The sequence below is a fragment of the Naegleria lovaniensis genome (genome assembly GCF_003324165.1).
Source record: "Naegleria lovaniensis strain ATCC 30569 chromosome Unknown tig018, whole genome shotgun sequence".
Taxonomy (NCBI): Eukaryota; Heterolobosea; class Eutetramitea; order Acrasida; family Naegleriidae; genus Naegleria; species Naegleria lovaniensis.
The window spans coordinates 59,196-80,298 of record NW_025407839.1 but is presented as its reverse complement, the minus strand read 5'-3'; the positions used below and the strand labels follow the sequence as shown (position 1 = coordinate 80,298).

The window sequence follows — 21,103 nt, the reverse complement described above, 5'->3', positions numbered from 1 at the left end:
TGTGGTGAATGGTTGTGTTGAAGGAGATGAATTTTTTTGTTGAATTCAGTTCTTCAATTTTTTTTAATTCCAAATTCAACAATTTGTGTGAATTGCAACCAGCATGCTGTCAGCAACAGAGACAGTTTATTCAAACAGGGAGAAGTCATCCTCTTCATGATGATGATGATCGTGACTGTCTCCCGATCGTAGGGGAGGATCAACGTCCATCGTAAAGCAGAAATTGTCAAGCTCATCATTAAAGAAAAATTCATCCGAGTTGTATGGTGTTTCGTTCATGGGTGGCATTGTGGCTTCACGTGCATTTTCATTGGCAGAATCATTGGAGGCTTCCTGTTTTTGAGAGGCTACTCCCATATTTTGGCTTTCCTCAATCTTTAACACTCGTTCCTCGACTTGTCTCAATCTTGAAAAAACTTCTCCCTTACTCTCTCTAATAGAGAGTGCTTGCTCCAAATTGTTCAATCGCTCATCGACATATGTCGCCACACCATCATGATGGTGCGTATTGCCTTGAGGCTTTGTAATACTTTGTTGAAGAATGGCCAAAAATTGGCTTGCCTCATAGTTTTGTGTTGGTAATTGGTTGCTGCTCGTGCTGTTGTTGGCAACTGGATTGTCATGCACTTTCAGAGAAATATCGTTAAATTCGTTATTGTTGGTAATATGTCGGGTGATGGGAGACGATTGTGCAATAGATGGAGTTGCTGCTGAGAGAGGTCGATTGGTTGATGAAGGCTGGGCAGTGTCGCTTATTGCTGAGTATGTTTCATTCTTAACAATCGCATTGGTAGCATTGACACTTGTGACATTTTTCTTTGGAGGAGGTGAAGACACGGAAAGCTTTTCTAACTCTGAAGTGAGCTTATTCACAAAACCCTTCATTGATGTATTTGTCACATTTAAGAGTTGAGGATTATTGAGGTCATTTTCCAACGTTTTTGCACTATCTGATAGTCCAATCTCAAATAAATAGGAAATAATATGAGTATGAATGGATTGACTGGTGTGGGGTATTTTTCTTTTTGGTGGGCTTGGTTTTTTCTCCGTGCTTGGGCTGTTTTTTTCTTTTTTCTTGATGATGATGAAGATTTGGTCTTCTTAGTAGTAGTTGCTTGTGGTGTACTAGAGGTGACATGTGGAGGAGATGTTGTGGTGTTTGAGTTTGACATGGTTGGTGCAGTCTCTTGTGGTGTTCCAGAGCTTGTGGTTATAGGAATTCCTTGAGGAAGACTAGTCATCATTGGAGAGGTAAATGGATTATGATGTAGTGGAGAGGGATGATGTCCTACCATCATGTTCATCGGAACATGTTGATTTGGCATCCCAGGTGGTGACATCATGAACGAAGATGAAGAAGGAGGGTAAATTCCCATCATCATTGGATTTGGAGGAATTAATGAATTTACGGTTGAGTAGGAAGAAGAGGATGTGTTAGTCATGATTGGATTTCCTGGAAATGGGTGCATGGGTGGAATGTGAAATGGAAAAAACGGTTGATGATGAGGAATCGGTGGTTGTTGTTGCAGTGGTGGTTTGTTGAAAGGAGAAGAAGAGTGCACTAGGGAATTGGTGTTGAGAGGACTTGATCCCAATGATGACGATGTGGTTGGGAATTGACTCATCAGACACGGAGAAGGAGGAGGTGGAGGAGTAGTGATCGTCGGTTTCATCATGATCTTCTTGTTGGGTGAAGGATTGGGTTTAATAGGAGAATGGTTCGTCGTGGTAGTGGTGGTCGTGTTGGTGGTACTATTGGTAGCAGAGAGGCTAACCGTTGGAGAAGATCCTGTATTGGATGTGATCATTTTCTCTGATTCGGAAAGGAGTTGCAACGAGATGATGGTTCTTCAAATGATGAAAAAACTCGAGCTCTAAACAATCCGATCAGTGGTGTTTTGGTATAGTAGTAATTGTTGTTGTTTGGAACAATCCCGAACGCGTTCAGTGTGCTGGTATTAGAGAGAGAGGAGAATGTGCAACTTGGGTGAATTTTTTCTCTATCAACAAATCTAAAAATATTGGGATTATTTGGCCTAAAAATCTTAGAACACAACTCTAACTAGTATTATGCAAGGTCCTGATTTTATGAATTCTAAATCTTGTTTTCAGGAATTTTGATTGATAGTAGGAAAAGATCAGATTTAATTTCGGAAAGTTAAAATATTGAAAAAAATGTCCTCGCCAGTTTCAGATGAATCTTCGTCCTTGTTCAGCACTGAAAGCCTTTTAGAAGATTACATTGGTTGGGTCATGTCCTGTTTCATCACCATTTTGTGCATGTTTTTAATCTTCTTTCCCGTCTCTTCTTTATTTAAATTTTGTAAATCTTCAAGATCTTCTCAACCAACGAATAGAAATGATAATGATCAAAAAGATGAAGAGTTGGAACATACAACACATTCTCATGCAGGTTTCACTTCTGTGGTGAGATCATTTCTCATTCGGAGTGTCCTGTCATGTGTCATCTTTTTTGTGGCATTACCTTGGGCTTTTGATACCTTCTCAAATCAAATCTACACACAACCTGACACATTGAAGAATACTGTGGCCATGACCATTCATCAGAATATTCCTTTCATTGCGGATTTACATGCAGATACTTTGATGTGGAAACATCGAGGAGGATTTTTGACAACGGAAAAGTATGTGTTTTACAAATTTTAAATTTCATTTGAAAAACAATTGGTCATGCTATACTTCGACATGTCATGTTCAATGAAAACACAGAGGTCATGTCTCACTTTCAAAAATGCAACGAGGAAATCAAGCATTGCAAGTGTTTGCAGCTGTCAATTCCATTCCACACACGCTCAATATGAAAACCAATGTCAATTCTACAGATATTTTACCATTTCTCATGGCGAGTCAATTATATGACTACTCTGCTTGGTTTTCTCCATTCCAACGAGCTCGTGCTTATAGTAAATTATTACATGACTATCAATCAGAAAGTAAGGGATTGTTCACCATTATTAAGAATAAGAAAATTTTAGAAGAGTTTGTCTCGAAACGAGCTCACAACAAGAATCTCGTTTCTGGATTGTACTCCATTGAAGGAGCTACAGTTTTGGAGCACCAACTCGAAAATGTTCAAAAGCTCTACGACATGGGAGTGAGAATGTTTGGTTTGAATCATTTTGGTGACAATCAAGTCAGTGGCTCACTTCATGGCCTCACAAAATATGGGCTCTCTGATTTTGGAAAACAAGTCGTTCGAAAACTTTCTGATTTGAAAGTTATTATTGATTTGGCACATGCATCCGAGAAGGCCATGAGTGAAGTATTGGACATGCTCGAACGAGGAGAAATTTCCACAACTGTCATGATTTCACATACTGGACTCAAAGGAATTTGCAACACGACTCGTAATCTTTCAGATGATTTTGCTAAACGAATTGCTAAACATGGAGGTGTTATTGGAATTGCCTTTTTCAAATACACCACTTGTGGACATGGTTTTGAATCAGTGGCTCGTTCCATCAAGTATTTGAAAAATTTATTAGGAGGAAATTCAGTTGAAAATATTGCTCTTGGAAGTGATTGGGATGGTACGATTAAGGCCTTTGGAGCCAGTGATCATTTGGTACATTTAACGGATGCACTCATTTCTCAAAATTTCACAGAAACTGAAATTTCTCAAATTATGGGAGGTAATGTATTGAAAATGTTACGTCGTTCATTACCCGACTATTGATTTCGATCACACATCCTGATACGATACTATTATTAAATAATAATAGCAATAGTATTCATTCATGTATTCTTTTTGCAAATTATTCCCAGAGCTCAAGCTCTACAAATTTTGAAATTTCATGAAACAAATGCACGAAACAAATTTGGAAATGTATTTTTACAAAAAAAAAAATGGGAAACTCTCATTCCTCCTTTCTTAAAAAGATTTCCCAAGATCTCGCCAATGGTATTTCCTATGAAGCCTCGGAATTGCCCAAAAACAATCGATTTTCCAAAATGTTTGAAAAGCTAGACAAGGACAAGTCCAATCATCTCACCGTGAAGAATCAGAACTGTTCTTGTTGGATTTATTCTTTTATATTTGGCACAAGATTGGAACGAAACGAATGGCTCCAATGATTGTGAGTACTGGAAAGACTGTTTTTTGGATTGTTAAAGAATTTGTTGTGCCTGCTAGTGGTTCATTGAGGCAACGAACGTTGGATTTGATTTTTCAATTTTTGGATGTTAATGATGATCAAACGATTGATCGAGTGGAATTTATTTCAGGATTGCAACGGTTGTTGAAGGATGTCTTGTTGGATCCAGTATTTTCTGAATATCAAGTGGAATCGAATGATGATGATGATGACAGGAGGGATGAAGAAGAAGCGAATTCTCTACAAGTGCTGTTGGGAGCGAATCCACTTGGTGAAATTCCAATCGTGGATGATGACAAGATGAGATTGTTGCAACAGAATGGTCATGAAATTAGAGAAGCGACACAGGATGAGATGGATGATTTTAAAAGACTTTCGCAAGAACAATACGTCGATTCTTCGAATAATATTCATGTTGGATGTCATGATCGTATTTGTACCAAAATTGACAAGTCACAAATTCCAATCGAGTTGTGTCACATTTTTAGATCCGTAGAGAAAGCATCAAGTCCTGAAACAACAAATGTAGCAACCTATACTGACACCATGTTTGGAAAAGAAAAGAAATGGGTGGTTGTTGTTGAGGATAGCACAGGAAAAGACTTACCCAACACCTCCATTACTGTGAAAAAAGGAGAAGTATTTAGATTGTTCAATAATTATGGTTATTTTTGGTATATTGGCCATGACAAATTCTTTACTTTTAGAAAGGGGTTTGTTGCCAGAAATTTCTTGAGAATAATTTCACAACAAGAGGCTGATGAATTGCTAAAAACTCATAAGAAATGAGCCAAGGTTTAAATGGAACAGCCGTTTACTGTTAGAATATATTTATACGTGTAATTATGCAAAAGGTCGTACCATGTATCATAATATTAAAATAAATATTTATTTATTGATATGAATTGTCACCATCTCGAGTTAACAAGATCACATCGGTCTGTAATGAAGTTTGTGTTTTTGCATACAAGACACTTTTCATGCGTGTCTCAGTTTCCAATTTAAAAATACTCAAAAATTTCAATGTTGGATCTTTTTTCAAATCCTGAATCATACTTTCAATCACTTGTTGCAATTTTTCAAGCGAATCCTCTTTGGCTGAAATTGTAAAGCGTTTCATTTGTTTTCTGGCACACAACATTTGAGCACGTTGTTCCATACTTTCCACCTCGTTATCATTTGTCATTAAATCTGACTTGTTTGCACATACGGCAATTGGAATGTTTGCACATACTCGAGAGATGTCACGATGCCAATGTGGAACAGAATTTAACGACTGTGGATATTTCATGTCATACATGATTAATGCACATTGTCCTGTATATTGTGTGAAACCATATTTTCAAATCATGTGAAATCAATTTGTGTTCATCATACGATAGGTCAATAATAATATCATTATATTTTATCATTAAATAATATTATTATTAATATTTCTCGAATAAAATCACATCACACTCACCTGAAATGTAATATCCATCTCGAAGACCTCCAAATTTCTCCTGACCAGCCGTATCCCAAATACTGACACGAATTGGACCATGAGCAATGGTTTCAAAATCCAAATCAAAAACTTCCACTCCCATGGTTGGTTTGTACTCGATCGTATTGAATTGAATGTTTCTCAATCGTGAAACAAATAAGGATTTTCCAACAGCTCCATCACCCTATATATGTGTGTAATTTGTGAAATTTTGTAATTTGTGAAATTTGTGGAATTTGTGAAATTTTACAATATGAAATGTCCATCATTCATAAAAGATGATACTCACCACAAGAAGTAACTTGACTTGGGTAATTTCATTGATTTTCTTCACAGAATTTTCTGTTGAAATCTGTTGTGTGGAATCTCCAAATGAAAACGGAAATGAAGAAGACGACGATGAGGAAAACAAGGACGAAGAAGACGATGATGACAACGATGAGGAAAATAAGGATGTACTACTTGGTGTGCTCCAAGAGAAGGATGGAGTCGTCGTTGATTCTGCTGATCTTGAAAAAAAGTTCGATGGCTGTGAATTATTTTCAAACACAATTCCTGGAGAGGATGCGTTGAGTTTTTTCACATGATGATCGGAATGGGAGAGGCCATGATTTTGACCGTGATAGCCACATAAATGGAGATTGCAAGTGTTGCAGTGATAGAGAGCTGTGGTGATGATTCGAGTGTCTTCGGATTGACAGCGAGAACAAGATTGATTCATGTTGTTGAAAAACATTTTTTTTGTGTGAGTTCATCATCATAAAATATTTTCCACCAACAGCATGAAAAAGAAGTTCAAATTTTTAATACATCCAACAAGATTCATAGTATCATGGATTAATTCTTGAACTTGATGAATTTAGTGCCACCCATGTAAGGTTGCAAAACTTCAGGTACGTTCACTCCTTCTGGTGTTTGATAGTTTTCCACAATACAACAAAGTGTTCTAGAGGTTGCAGTCAATGTCGAGTTCAACATGTGGCAATACTCAACCTCACCACCTTGCTTCTTACTCTTGCCATACTTGACTTCGAGTCTTCTGGTTTGGTAATCAGTACAGTTAGAGCAAGAAACTAATTCTCTGTATTCATTGCCTGGATCAGCTCCTGGGAACCAAGCCTCCAAGTCGAATTTCTTGGCAGCAGCATTGTTCAAAGCACCGCTGACAATATTCACAACTCTGTATGGAATTCCAAGAGATTGATAGAAAGCTTCAGAATTTCCAATCATTTCTTCGAACATTTCCCAACTCTTGTTGTCCTTTGGAGAGGTTACAACAAATTGTTCAATCTTTTCGAATTGGTGAACACGGAAAATACCTGTAGTGTCCTTTCCATGAGCACCAACTTCCTTTCTGAAACATGTGGACAAGCCACAATACTTGAGTGGAAGCTCACTCTCATCAAAACGCTTCTCCAAGTGGAAAGCAGCAATTGGTTGTTCAGAAGTGGCAATTAAATACTTGTCCTCACCTTCTCCTGTGACAGAGTATAATTCTTCATCGAATTGAGACAATTGAGCTACCTTCTTCATTTGTTCCTTAGTCATAAAGAATGGCGTATAAATTGGAGTGTATCCCTTATTAGACAAAAAGTCAATGGCATAATTTTGAAGAGCCAAATTCATTCTGACCAAATCTCCGAGTAAAAAGTAACCTCTTCCACCACCTACTTGAGTACCTTCTTCGGTGGCCAATCCTCCTAATTTTCTCATAATATCAATATGTTTGAGACATGTGTATCCGGTCTGTTCATCAACTTTTGGTCGTGGATTACCAACCAATCTCACAATACCATTGTTATCCTCATTATCGCTGACAACAACAGTTTCGTGAACAATATTACCAATTTGAAGCAAAACATTGTCTCGCTCTCTTTCTTTTTGTTTCACTTCCTCTTCGGCATTCTTGATATGAACCTCGGTAATGTGTGTAGAGAGCTTTTTAAGTTGGTTGGTGTTGAGTTTTGCCAAAGATCCTTGTTCGAGGGCCTCCTTTGTGAAGAGAGCGTGGATGTCATCAGTGACTTCCTTTGGCAAGTCCAAATCATCACCGAGTGGGACCTTGTTTTTCATTCGATTGCCAACTTCCTTGCTGATAATTCCAGTGAAGCTCTTAATATGATTCAATTTACCAAGAGTAACTCTCCACACTTCGTCCAATTCAATGACTTTATCAACAAGAGTAACATCGGCAAATCTTCTTCGTTGAGATTCTCTAATAATCTCTGGATTACCGCCCTTGTATTCTCTGAATAAATTAATATCGAGCATTGTTACTATTGTTGATGATAAGAGCAGCCGTAGAGTCGTAGAAATGTGGTGATTTGGGGTGATGAAAAATCCGTGATGATGATGATAAACCAATAAAAATTCAATAATGGATTTACGGAGTAGGAAGCCCCCAAGCGTAATCAAAGTCAAGATTAACAAAAAAATTAATTGGATAACGAGAGAAGTTTTGGATAATGAAAGCCTTTGAGTCAATTTCGTAAAAACTAAAATGACAAACCTTCTGCGAGTGCTTGTGTATTTTTTTTTCAAAACGAAAAATAAAATTGTGCAGTTTTCATCAAACATGCAATTCCAAAAGGCCACTTCTTTACTAACAGGAACGTTGAATATCATGTTATTTTTAAAATTGGATCTGCAAAGTCCAACTACTCTTTGTGTATTCGCCTTATATTCGAGATGCTGCAATAATTCAATTATTGACTGCGTTGATCCTTGTTACAGATCTGACATGTCATTGTTATCCAACAAAAATTTCAAGCTTACTTTCTTTGGAGTTTTCAAAGTGGAGGAGGAAGAGCTTGTGGCTGAGGAGGACAATGTACTCGAGCTCGACGATGGTTGTTGTGGAGGCGTCGATAGAGTCAAGTTAGCGAGAGGTGGAGTGGTGAGTAGTGGTGTGGAATTAGCAGCGCTTGTTGTTGATCGTGGTGTGATCTCTTCTTCCAACATTATGCCCGGAGAAGAGGTCAATGATGTGATGCTTCTTCTTGTGGATTTCTTGTTCCTTTTTTGAGGTGTGGCATGCTCCAAAATTTCCACACCATCATTGTCACTCAGATATACCACTTCGACCACAGGTGGCTTATTGTGCTGGCTTAATGAATGTGGACTTTTTGGACGTTCCTCTTGTGGTGCTTCTTGTGGTTGCAACATGTTATCCGTACTCGAAATGATTTCCTCAACATTGGCATCTGAAAGGAGTGGAGGTGAAGCTAATGCACGCCCAGAGAAAAAGTCCATACTTCGATGAGATGAAGCTTCTGATGCCAATTTTGATTTATGAGGCGTGAAGAAAATGTCTTGCAGTAAAGATGTGCTACTACTAATATGTGAATTTGTATCCTCTTCTTCATCAACGAAAAAGAAAACTCCTTTGGGAGTGGTCGAGGAGAGCGGTGAATTGCCGCAAGTTGTGTTGTTACCATTTGTTGTGGTGGTGCTACTAATGATATTCTCTGTGGTAGTATTTTGAGATGGATTGTTCTTAGGGTTGACCATCGAAATTGCAATTTCATGACTGTTGTTGCTGGTTGAAGATAACGTCACTTCTGGTGCTGTTTCACGTGAAATGTCAACAAGTTCACATGGATGTTGTGAATCTTCTTCTTCTTCTGAGTGGTCACATAAGGTAAGTGTTGGAGAGGTGTGTGGTGGTTGATATTTCATTCCAATTCCTGTGAACAGGACAGGAGAAAGCGCTTCGGGTGAAGATCGACTCTTATCAACAACAAGAGTTGGTGCAATCACAGTACCCACACTACTCTTGCTTCGTTGACTCTCATTCGAAGATGAAGATTGTTGACTGGGTACTGAATGGTGTGATGGATGAAATAACGAATTGGCAAGTATGGGTTGAGAAGCAATGATGGAATGTTGACTCTCTTGTGTAGGTAGTCCATTAAGGATATGCTCGAAACGAGTGTCGATCGATGGAGAAGCATTTTGTTTTTTCTTCTTACTTGGCGATTCATTAGGTGCAAGTTGCAATGCTGGTTTTGAAATCTGTTCGTTCTCAAGAATATCATCATGGTTTGTCATGTGTGATCCAGCAGTATTTTCATTCATAGCATCCATATGTTTTCTCTTCTTTTCTGGAGATGGAGCAATGAATGATGAAGAAGATGTAGAGTTCTGTGGCATGTTTGATGCTGCTGTTGTTGACAATGATGTTGATGGTTTAAACTCTTCAAATTGAATACCGTGCTGATGTGGCATTTCAACGACCTCATTAAATATTTTCTTAAAATCTGTAGCATTCTTTGAGGTAGTGTCTTTAAATTTCACACCCACTTCATGAATATTTCTCACAACCGAGTTGGTACACAACTGAATTTCATACATGTCATCATTGGTTTTCTTGATCAAGTGACCCTTATTGATATAATAAATTTCTCCTTCCTCCATCTTGTCGTAAAATTCATTAATCAAGTCATTGAACATGATGACCTTGAGTCGTTTTGAGGAGAGCTCATCTTCGACGGTAATGGCACATACTCGACCTGAGCCTCTCTCATTGGCCCATGTTTTTTCATTATGTTTCTTGATGACTTTGACTTTTACACACCAATCATCGAGAATGGGCTCTAACATGGTAAATGCAATTGGTGGAGGTAATTTTCGTTCAGATTTTGAAACATTGAGATATTCTGATTTCTCTTTCGTGTATTGCTCTTTTTCTCTGAATGCTAATATTTGAGCACAAACATGCTTACACAGACCTTCACTACCAATGGGGCAATTACCTGGATGTGACAAATGGAGAATAATTCACGAGATACACGAGTGAATAATTAATTTCAATAGTTTCAAATACTACTTACATATTGCTTTCAAAAGTTTTCCATCCTTGATAATACTCTCTTGTTTGTAAGGTTCTTCTCTTGAACCTATGCATGTACTGTACAATTTAAATGCAACATTATTGATAATCTTTGTTCGGAAATTGTCAATTCTATATTCGTTCTTGTAGTCTCGCCCACGTTGAAAATAAACAGCTCCGAAATGATTCATAATGTGAAATATGGACATGTTAATGCGTAGTTGAGAAAGTATGGAGCTATCAACCACAGTGGTGTAGACGGTAGAGGAAGATACGTTTTGAGATGGAAATGCATTTTCAATTTGTGACGCCGTTGATAGTTCCATTCCGTCGCCACTTTGAGATTTCATTGTTGTGGAGCCCTTATTTCCGAAAGGATCTGTAACTTCACTAATTTTTGAAGAAGACTGTGTCACTGCGCGATCAGTTTTCGATCGACTGGGAATGGCTTCATTCTTCATAGTTGCGGCTGTTGTTACTTCTGTCTTCTCATCACTCTTCTTTCGTAGCTCTCTCAAATATTGTAACTTTGCAAGGGCATCTTGTGATTCCGTATCGTCCTCATCTTGCATCATTTTATCCAAATCTTCATCACCAAAAAGAATGGCTTTTCTTTGATCAGCATATTCTGCATTTTCATCATCCTCCATTATGGTGGTTATCAATATTTCATGCTCAAAAAAGTCTTCTTTATACTCAAAATATGAAATAAAATTTCTTGGTAACACAATTCCGTGTTGCATTCCTCTTTTTTGATATTCAAAATAGGGTTGGTCTGTGACATTTTCATTGTCATTGAGTTGATTAAGGAGTGGATACCTTCTAGATTTTGGTGCATCCACTGATTTAGAGTTGGGTAAAAATTGAAGAGTAATGGCTGGTAAGTTGTGATTTTGAGGAGGTGATGAGAGCAGTGTTTGAAAGTCATGGTGTTGCTCGTCAGCGAACAATGTGGAGTGGTCTGTGACATGTAATTTAGAGAAAATTCGAAAAATGTCATTGGGTATGTCTTGTAGTGGAAGATCGGTCACAAATAACGATTCTTCCATTCTTATTGAATACATGTAGAATATCTGTGGAGAAGTGTCGAACGAAATGTATGTCATTCACGCAATGGTAAAGAATGTGAAAATGTCAACACGTAATCAAAATGTTAATCCAATGTAATGAATTATTATTTTCACAACATACCTGGCAAAATATGTGAACTAAATTTCTACTCTCACTATCAGTACAATAATAAATTGGAAATGGTAGGCCTAGGTCAACGATGGTATCTCTTAATAAATGCATGACGTTGAGGGAGTTGACATGGTTCGCAGGAATGTTAAGGGAGACTCGAAAACTTTCCTTGTCTTTAAAAATGAAAATTACTCTAGGTTCATGAAACGTTTCTGACCACTTTAACAATTGACTTCTTATCACTGAGGGATTTTTAAATTGCACCTTTCGCTTTTTAGAATCGTAGGTGAATAAATTAGAAGAGCATGCATCAATAATTAGCGATTGATAACAAAAATCTGATTCCCTTCTGTTGACAAAAAGCGGTAGCTCTTGACTGGAAATTTTTCCAAAGCCCTCATCTGGTGCTGGATGAGTGAGAATTGATGAGGTGCTTGAATTTTCTTCCTCTCGTGAAGTGACAATTTCTTTTAAAAATTGATTGAGTGATTCAAATCGTTCATTCATTTCAAAATTGTTCAATTCAAAATATTCGCATAAATGAAATATTTTAGCAATTTCAATTTGTAAATCTCCATATTTAGGGTAAAATGTAATGCATTCTATTGAGCATTGTGGTTGATCCGTTTTGATTTTTTCAACAAGTTTTTTTCGAGCTTCGGAAGATGACATGGTTTTTTCGTCATCAATGACAATCTTTCTATTTTGTGAGAGAAGATCAAACATTCTCGAAATGTTCTTATTCCGATCCGTTTCAAAACTAATCCTCTCAAACCCCTTCAATTCATAAATACTTTCATAGTGCGAGGTCTTTCCCAAGAAGGGACATCCCAAAAAGAAAATGCATTGTTGAGAAGCGAGAAGTGATTGTCGGGATGAACCAGGTGCTGAAATTCGCTTGTTGAGGAGTGATGTACTCGATGATGATGTTGTGTTGGAAGATGATGTCGCGTGGTTCGGAGATGATGTTTCGACCTCGCAAGTTCGTTGCAACATTTTTTTTTTGATGAATTTCCAATTTTTTGTGGATTTAAACAAAATGATATTTGGGAATTATTGGGAGTTGCGTCAAGAAAGATCGCCGTTGTAGCCGACTATCGACTTGTTACATAATACAAAAAGATATCTTTCCTCCACGAACAGTAACGAAATCAAAAACCATCTTTGTATATTCACAGGCGTCACAATTACTGGAAGAACTGAATCTTCCTTGAGAGGATTCTGTGCTTGCTCAACCAATCGATTGTTCAACATTGAAAACTGGAGAACTTGTGTGTTAAAGATTCATCGTGGGGTTTGTTGGTGTGTTGATTGCGTCACTCTATCATTACAAAAAAAATACTTCAACAACATCCACTCATCATCATCACATTATAATTATATTTTAAACTGAATTTCGTACGTCTTGATCTCCCTTGAATACCACCACCACCATCACACACAACAAATGATCCACTTTATTTTACTCATTTCCCGACAATCAAAAGTTCGTCTCGCCAAATGGTTCTCTACCTACTCACAAAATGAACGAGCTCGTATTGTCAAAGACGTTGCTCATATGGTGGTCGGAAGACCATCCAAGTTGAGTAATTTTCTGGACTTTAAGGAACATAAATTAGTTTTCAAACGATATGCATCATTATATTTTGTAGCTTGTATTGATAAGGAAGATAATGAATTGATGATGATGGAAATGATTCATCACTTTGTTGAAATTTTGGATAAATATTTTGGAAATGTTTGCGAGTTGGATTTGATATTGAATTTCCATAAGGCTTACTTTATTTTGGATGAAATATTTCTCGGAGGTGAATTACAGGAAACAAGTCGGAAAACAATTCTCAAAGTGATCTCGACTCAAGATCAAATGATGGAACAAGATTTTGAAAGTCAATTTACGTTCTAGAGTTTTTGAAATTACAGGTGGTGTTCTCTGGAATGTGGATGTTGTTTTATTGTGATTGTAGATTTATTAAATTATTTTTGCCCAATAAAACCTGAATCATCAAATGACTATCAGCTAGTTGTAGAATACCTGGAATGGCATTTCCAAATGAATTTCTTGCAGTGGCACTAGCTACAATTGGTTAGCCTTTTTGGGAAATTGCTATTTTTCGTTGCAGGTTTACTATTAGTTTTTACTATTAGTTTGTGAAGACAACGTTTAAGTTAGGAGTTGTTACATTCCAAAAACTTGGAAGAGACTGAAATTTTGTACAAATCGTCCCAAACAACAGCTCGTTGAAAGAAACTTGAGTTTATTTCTCCAACAATATCTTAGCTGCAAGTTTCTTTCAACGAATTGAATAAACTAATCTATTGCTGCCATTTAGACAAACTCACTTTGCATATACTAGCCACAACCGGCCCCGAAAATCAAGAGAAGCAAAGAATAGAACTCTTCGTAGGTGCAAGTATCCTCGAAACTCTCAACACCTTAGTAACAATCCCCTTAGTCAGTGTTACAACTGCACTCAAAGCCAACTTCTGACATAACCACGTCCAGAAAACACGAACTCAGAGTCATCTTAAAATTATACTGTAACTCAACCAGGTCAAGAATCCAGATATTTTCGTTCTTTTAAATTGGTAAGGGTGGGGTGGTGGTACTAAGGATGCTGAAATCTTTGACATGAGAGTTACTGTTGAAATCGTTTTAACTCGTTTCAACTCGTTCGTTTCAACAACAAACATGGAATTCAGCGGTCGAATCCGTCTGATCACAAAAATTAAAAAAGAAATCAACAAAACCAATTGGAAAGGATATTGTATACAACACCACAAAAGCATGCTCAAAGTCTGTTCAACGAAGTCTTGGGTTGAATTTGGTAACAGAAAACAAGACGTTGTCTCATGAAATCGTTTGAAAAACTCTTTCACGTCTAGCAAATAGTGGTGGACAACAATAAATTCGGTATTCCTTCCATCAAGGTACTATTAAAACGGAGTGATATAAGGCCATAAACGACTTTGAACGAGTTCAAACGAATTTAAACGAATGAAAATATTTTTATCGAAAACAAACCACGGGTGGCCAACTCCTTCAGTAAAAATGACCAAGATTCGAGACAATAAGAGAAGTTCGAAAACATTTTAGCAACAATTTCACAACACATTTCTCAATGTAAGAGTTGTGGTTTGAGAGAGATGGTGTTGATAATGACGAAGAGGGGAAAGGGCCCCTTCAATACTATACCACCCTGGACGTGACAAAGTTTTACGACGTTACCACCACGGCTCTTGTAATGCCAATTCAACTTATTGACGCACCAATAATTAAGTTGTGTTTCCCTCACGTGTCAGCAACAAAATGTTGCATTGGCAAGTTTTGAGGGGTTGAAATCATCATAAAATCGTACAATGATCGTAGTTTTATTAAAAATCCCCAGCGAAATTATCTCTTGCAGCTTGTTGTGTTCACGAAAAAATACGCTTGAGTTGGCCACCCGTGAAACAAACGAGTTTCATTTTTTAGCGTTCGAAGTCAAATAATAATGACAATACTCAAAAACTTTCATTGTAATCCTGGTTGACTTCGTTGCTTCGTTGTTTACAATATAAACTTTCGTAAGTTCTTGTCAGTCCTTACTGACCAAAAAAGAAACATTTAAATGTGTATTATTGAATTCTTGCGAACTTTTGGAAATTCTCATTCGTTGCCTTGCTTTCAATTTCTTGTTTCAATGTTGGTAAATATCGAATAAATGGATTTTCCATCAAGACACATGACAGAATCATGTAAATGGGTGTAATTAATAATGCTTCTTGAATTAAGAAGGCTGGGATTTTTGAATCGATCCAGACATGGCCTAATACTACTTGACTTAAAAATGCAACAAGTAATAAAGACAGACCCCACAACAAGACGTGAAATTGTCCACTATTGAAAATTGTAGTGGCATTTGACTTGTCTAAATAAGTCAACAATACTTGGCAGATATAACAAATGGCAACACAATAACCAACCAAAATCATGGATACATATCGATCAATTCCCATTGCAAAGATCACAAATAATACACTCCACACGACCACAAAAGGAAATGTCCATTCCAATCCCAAAATTACTTTCACAAGATATCCCATCGTAAGAAAAATACCACAAAAAAACGGTACAATTGTAGCAGCGTGTAACCATCGATTCAGAAGAGAGGCATGAAAATAATGAACGAACGAGAGTGTTCGTTGTAAAATAATTTCACACAATTGATCGGAATGAATCGATAGGTGATTCTTGTTCGTGGAAACCAATTCTGATGGAAGAAACAATTTGAACAGATGAATGTAGAGAGGACTCAGTAGAGATCGAATGAATGAGAAGGGATTCGTCAGAAATTCAATTTTCAGAGTTTCATGTGTGTGTAGATGAGCTGTGGTCAATGACATGGTTGTGAGAATTTGGAGCGGAAGCTTTTTTTATGAAACTTATTGACACCATTTCAAAGTTCATTATGCGCTCCGTAAGGACATTAAATTTGTTTCCAATTCAAAACACATGAATGAAGAAACAGACAGCAGCTCAATGAAATGGTTAATTATTGACAAAATGACTGATTATGGTCTTACTGATATTAAATCAGGACTGATCTCTCGTTGTCAAAGCTAAAAGTTAAATCTAAATATACCTCTCGACGACACAACAAGCTAAATAAATTTTCACAAAGTACGCTGTGACTTTTGGGTTCTATTTGCTTGACAACCAATCGTTGTGCATTCTCACGACCGTCTATCAACAATAAAGAACCGTCAGAGGTTCCTAGGACAAGTATTGGAATAGCATCACTCGCATCACACGACAGCCAATTAGATGCCGAAAATGAAAATCCGTGAATCGTTTTCACATATTGTAATTCTTTAGATTCCAATAAAATTCTAGAAATATCGCCATTGTTAGCTAACCATACTTCATATCTCACTGGATGTGTTGTGACCCATGTTTTGTTGGACGTTAGATATTGGGAATTTTCTAACATGTTTTGGAGCGAAACAGAAAAGAATATACAATCACTCATAGCATCCCATATAATAATGTTGTCGCGCATGACAATCGTTAACAGACGGATTGGTGAAATGTCAATTCCAGTAATATGTTTCCCTTTAAATTTTTCAATGAAACTCCTTACTCTTAACCTTCCCAACCAAGGTTGGAACTTGTTTTTTTGCAATGCCAGTAATACGATAGAGCCATCATCCCATAAAGTCCAAAGCGATTGATTGGTGTCATGACCGGCTATGTGTAACAGTTTTTTGGAACCAATATTACTTTTCTTTGCAAAGAAAGTGGGTATTGATTTGTGATGTGGTTGCTTTGTTTCAAAACTACTTTGGTCACTTGTCAAAATGGTTACACACTCTGATTCTGTTGAAGTTTCTTTGTTCAATGAAAATGTAGAATAAGTTCCATCTTCGCAAAACACAACTGCAATATTGGGCAAAAAGACTGAAATTCCAAAAAAACGACTTTTTCTCTTGAAACTCGCATAATATTTGAATAAAGTTATTGGAGATGCATCCGTGTTCGATAATTGTTTTGAATTTTCACAAAATTTCCAAAAGAAAACTCGATCATCCGAACAAGAAATAACCATGTCCAAATCAGGCACATATTGAATAGAATTGACCCGATCACGATCGTGAATTCTATAATTTTCAATTAATAGAAAAATGTTTGAATCAGCACCATCATTGCCGGCAATACTATTCACTACACGTTCATCATCATTCATCGCCGATGCTTCCAAAGCTTTATATGAAAATACGACCCGATTGATCCAACCATTTTCTCTTCCAATCAATAACATCCGTTGATCAAAAGTAACGTGGTTTGTTCTCACATACAGGGGTGAATGAAAACAAGAAATTCCACTTCCTTCCATTTTTTTTGAACTGAAGTTTGTTTAAATGGAACAACGAACTTCCACTGTTATATTACCTCAGACTATCAAAAACCTCAATTTCGACAGTTTCAAAACTGTAACTTAATCAAATTCAAAGAAATCATGTTCCAATCGCTTGATATTGAGTACTTGGGAATTCACGTTTTTGAACCTCTTTCTATTAATATTTTTCAAGAACGCAAGAAAACTTGAGACGCAAAATTTTTGGTTTGATCGATGATTCAGAATTCCAATTTCACGAGACACTCATCTCTTCGGTTCATCCAAAAAACACAAAAAAAAACAAACGAACCATTCACCCCTACAATTTATCTTTCATCATAGATGCTCTTCCTTCTTTCCATCTCCCTACTGGTCCTACTATTGGCTGCTTTTGCTCTCTCAGCTTTTTATCGCTATCGACATGATATCGCTCCAAAAGGAAAATGTATTGTTGTTTCAGGTGCTGCAAGTGGAATTGGAGAAGCGTTAGTTAGGAAGTTGTTATCTCATCAGTGTCGAGTGATTGCTGTGGATTGCAACGAACATCTCCTCGCTCAACGTCAACAAGAGTACATGGACAAGGGTCTATTAAGCAGCAAGGATGATGAAACCTATCGATATTTTACATTCGATCTGTCAACTACCACAGTTCAAGACATTCAAAAACGACTCTTCATTGATTCTGAACAATCTGTCCGTCGAATTGATGCGCTCGTTAATTGTGCAGGAATCTCGTACCCCAGAGATGGCTTGTACACTTCTCTCATTGAACAACAAGAAGATGTGTTTGAGAAAATGTTAGCCACCAATGTTGTTGGACATTTGAAAATGACAAAGGCCGTTTTCCCTCATCTCCTCTCTCGTCTGAATGGATATGACGATGGTCAATCTGTTATAATGAATGTAGCTTCTCCAGCAGGTGTATTAATTCCTCCCTATTTGGGAACCCCATATGGAGTGACAAAGGCAGCGTTGATTAGTTGGAATGATGGCATTCGAAGAGAATTGCATTCCACTGGAATTGACGTCTGTTGTGTGTATCCTGGATTTACCAAAACTGGAATGGCATTTAAGGGGAATATTGATTCATCCTCTAAGTTTTCACACGAAATTGAGAATTGTCAGAAAGCCTTTGGTAAAATTATGGATAAATTTGGACAAGATGCAGAGGAAGTGGCTTGCGTCATGTTCACCAATTTATTCTCCTCGAATCGTGGCAAACATGTCTACATTGATTCCAACGGAAAGAGTTTCATTTGGCCCTTGCTTGCTGCTGTGCAATGTTTGTGTCCAGGTGTGATTGATTTTTTGTTATTGAAATTGGCGTCATTCAAGTAGATGATGGTCTATGAATCATGTTGCTATGAATCTAGTAAATAGAAGTTTGTTTGAACTGTCAAAACTAACAACAATTCTTTTTCAGTTTCAAATTCAATTCGAAAATCAAAAAAAATTCATTCCACATCTCTTGCGAATAGTTGACTTAAAAGTTGAAGTTATTTCAACATCATCATCATACGCTCTCGGAACCAACAACAGATCATAGCGTGTTACTGTGATCAAAAGAAAAAACCATTTACGAGTACTCAGCGAATAATTATTCATAATTGAATTCATTGATTGATACAAATTTGATCAATATTTGCATCATCATCATCTTCTAAACCCCTTATTCCGAATATTTAAATCCAATCCACCCAACGCACATACACCCTATACACGTGATTAAATTTACAAACCACCACCATCATCATGGTCCAAGCATTCAATATTCATTCCATCAAAATTAAAAGCAGTGAAGCCATCAAGAGAGATGAGCAACGGAACTTTGCAGAAGCTCTCAAACAATACGCAGCATGTTTTCAAGCCCTCGGACAATTATTGAAAGAAGAAACACTCTATGAAGAATTGAAGACTAATGCACAGAGTTACAAACAAGTGGTTCAAGCAGTGAAAATTACGAAAATGTGTTTTGAACGAGTTACAGATATTATTGAAAAGGAAATTCCAAACTCTGGAAATTATCATCATGATAATTCCAATGTTGGAGGAGGTGGATCGTCATCAACGAATGGAGGATCATACCCATCATCCTTCACAGCCAATACTCCTTCCATGATGTCCACTACTTCTTCGTTTTATGTTGGAACTGGTATTATCTCTTCATCGGGATCATCATCCACGACGACACCTCCAAACTCTGGAAACAATTCTTTGAGATCATCGGCTTCTTTTGCCTATCCATTGAATCAACCTTCTTCTGTATCCAACAACACCAACACTACTTTGTTCAATGCTACACCTACTTCCCTCTCAGCAGCATCATCCAATTCGTTCAATAACATGTCATTCCAATCAAGCACTGCTGCATTATCTTCGTCATTCATGACACAGCCATCTTCACCAACTTTGACACCAATTTCAAACAATTCCAACAATCCTCTATCCAAGTCCATGATTGTTACCTCCTCCACACATTCATCCTTCTTCTCCAACCGAAAGAGTGTTGAATTGTCGTCACCTACCATTGAATTTCAAGCACCTCCTGGTGCCACATTTAATACTCGAGTCCCATCACCTTTGGACAATGCATACAAACCATCGCTAAGCGAAGTGACATCGTTCGGTCTCGATCCAGAGCTTTCAGCGAAAGAAAAACGAAAAAGTCTAAATCTTCAAGCATCAGTGGATGGTGATGGTGCTGACGTGACTCTTGATGGTGATAATGCATGGTCGAAAAGTGTTCGAACCAAATTTATCGCCAATTATCACAAGGAAAGAACATTCAAGACTCGTGACGAATTATTCGATCGAGAATTATTGGCTATGGAATCGCCTGCAGATCAATGGGAAAGTGTTCGAACTCACATGTTGAGCATTACAGACCTCATTTCACAGCATCCAATTAACACCATGTTAATTTATTTTGTTCAAAAATTCAATGAGGAATTCCAAGTGAAAGAAGATACAGTATGGTTGAGCGTCCATGATGCCAATAAGCAAATTTCCGATCTGGCCAATGCCATCGTTGTTGAACTCACTCCATTATGGGCCTCTTTGCAAGTGGCAGAATTGAGACACTATGTCACCAAAGCTCTCACTGAAGGTATTGTCAAGAGAGTATATCGTACACTGGTGGAAGTATACGAAACGCAACAGCAAAACAAGACCACCGAAGAAAAGCTGAATGCTATTGGAATTGTGACATTACAAGATTTGGGAGTTGAAGATATGGCCATCATTGAAGCAGCCGATAGTTTTGAGCCAGCCATTGAAATTCTCGACAACATCAATGTAGGAAAAACGCCATACTCAGCCATTGACTCTCTCGTTGCCATGTATGCCAAAATTATTGAACTCGTGAATCAAGTCTCCAATTTTGACACACTCTCAGATACGACACTCTATGGATTAATGCTCTACATCATTCAATCATCAAACACACAGAATTTGCCAAGCACTCTTAATTTAATTCACGACTACGTACAAGACGAAGAATTATCTCAAGACGAGAAGGATATTATTTCCCTAGTGGAGAATGTGATTGATTGGGCAAATCAATTTGAAGTTTAACAATAATGTGTGAATTAATAACAGTGAAGAATATTTAAAC

At 37.4% G+C, this 21,103-nt stretch overlaps 11 protein-coding genes across 11 annotated transcripts; 5 read left to right on the top strand and 6 right to left on the bottom strand.

The window, feature by feature from the left end:
• Positions 1–126: 126 nt before the first annotated feature.
• On the bottom strand, positions 127–885 carry C9374_002915 (uncharacterized protein; the record flags this gene model as incomplete). The annotated part of the gene is made up of 1 exon (XM_044692385.1): positions 127–885. One exon carries the CDS (start codon positions 883–885, stop codon positions 127–129), a length of 759 nt encoding a protein of 252 aa, XP_044549759.1.
• A 17-nt stretch (positions 886–902) lies between these two features.
• C9374_002914 (uncharacterized protein) lies at positions 903–1,808 on the bottom strand (the record flags this gene model as incomplete). The annotated part of the gene is made up of 1 exon (XM_044692384.1): positions 903–1,808. The coding sequence occupies one exon, from the start codon at positions 1,806–1,808 to the stop codon at positions 903–905; it is 906 nt and encodes a 301-aa protein (XP_044549758.1).
• Positions 1,809–2,175: 367 nt separating this feature from the next.
• On the top strand, positions 2,176–3,697 carry C9374_002913 (uncharacterized protein; the record flags this gene model as incomplete). The annotated part of the gene is made up of 2 exons (XM_044692383.1): positions 2,176–2,645; positions 2,731–3,697. The coding sequence occupies 2 exons, from the start codon at positions 2,176–2,178 to the stop codon at positions 3,695–3,697; spliced, it is 1,437 nt and encodes a 478-aa protein (XP_044549757.1).
• Positions 3,698–3,867: 170 nt separating this feature from the next.
• Positions 3,868–4,904, top strand: C9374_002912 (uncharacterized protein; the record flags this gene model as incomplete). The annotated part of the gene is made up of 2 exons (XM_044692382.1): positions 3,868–4,014; positions 4,068–4,904. 2 exons carry the CDS (start codon positions 3,868–3,870, stop codon positions 4,902–4,904), a joined length of 984 nt encoding a protein of 327 aa, XP_044549756.1.
• Positions 4,905–5,007: 103 nt separating this feature from the next.
• On the bottom strand, positions 5,008–6,334 carry C9374_002911 (uncharacterized protein; the record flags this gene model as incomplete). The annotated part of the gene is made up of 3 exons (XM_044692381.1): positions 5,008–5,432; positions 5,578–5,782; positions 5,888–6,334. 3 exons carry the CDS (start codon positions 6,332–6,334, stop codon positions 5,008–5,010), a joined length of 1,077 nt encoding a protein of 358 aa, XP_044549755.1.
• A 101-nt stretch (positions 6,335–6,435) lies between these two features.
• C9374_002910 (uncharacterized protein) lies at positions 6,436–12,607 on the bottom strand (the record flags this gene model as incomplete). Its single annotated transcript, XM_044692380.1, has 6 exons — positions 6,436–7,874; positions 8,108–8,119; positions 8,312–8,333; positions 8,374–10,352; positions 10,431–11,502; positions 11,621–12,607. The coding sequence occupies 6 exons, from the start codon at positions 12,605–12,607 to the stop codon at positions 6,436–6,438; spliced, it is 5,511 nt and encodes a 1,836-aa protein (XP_044549754.1).
• Positions 12,608–13,058: 451 nt separating this feature from the next.
• On the top strand, positions 13,059–13,517 carry C9374_002909 (uncharacterized protein; the record flags this gene model as incomplete). Its single annotated transcript, XM_044692378.1, has 1 exon — positions 13,059–13,517. One exon carries the CDS (start codon positions 13,059–13,061, stop codon positions 13,515–13,517), a length of 459 nt encoding a protein of 152 aa, XP_044549753.1.
• Positions 13,518–15,229: 1,712 nt separating this feature from the next.
• On the bottom strand, positions 15,230–15,997 carry C9374_002908 (uncharacterized protein; the record flags this gene model as incomplete). The annotated part of the gene is made up of 1 exon (XM_044692377.1): positions 15,230–15,997. One exon carries the CDS (start codon positions 15,995–15,997, stop codon positions 15,230–15,232), a length of 768 nt encoding a protein of 255 aa, XP_044549752.1.
• Positions 15,998–16,182: 185 nt separating this feature from the next.
• C9374_002907 (uncharacterized protein) lies at positions 16,183–17,487 on the bottom strand (the record flags this gene model as incomplete). The annotated part of the gene is made up of 1 exon (XM_044692376.1): positions 16,183–17,487. One exon carries the CDS (start codon positions 17,485–17,487, stop codon positions 16,183–16,185), a length of 1,305 nt encoding a protein of 434 aa, XP_044549751.1.
• A 345-nt stretch (positions 17,488–17,832) lies between these two features.
• C9374_002906 (uncharacterized protein) lies at positions 17,833–18,828 on the top strand (the record flags this gene model as incomplete). Its single annotated transcript, XM_044692375.1, has 1 exon — positions 17,833–18,828. The coding sequence occupies one exon, from the start codon at positions 17,833–17,835 to the stop codon at positions 18,826–18,828; it is 996 nt and encodes a 331-aa protein (XP_044549750.1).
• A 414-nt stretch (positions 18,829–19,242) lies between these two features.
• On the top strand, positions 19,243–21,063 carry C9374_002905 (uncharacterized protein; the record flags this gene model as incomplete). Its single annotated transcript, XM_044692374.1, has 1 exon — positions 19,243–21,063. The coding sequence occupies one exon, from the start codon at positions 19,243–19,245 to the stop codon at positions 21,061–21,063; it is 1,821 nt and encodes a 606-aa protein (XP_044549749.1).
• Positions 21,064–21,103: the final 40 nt, after the last annotated feature.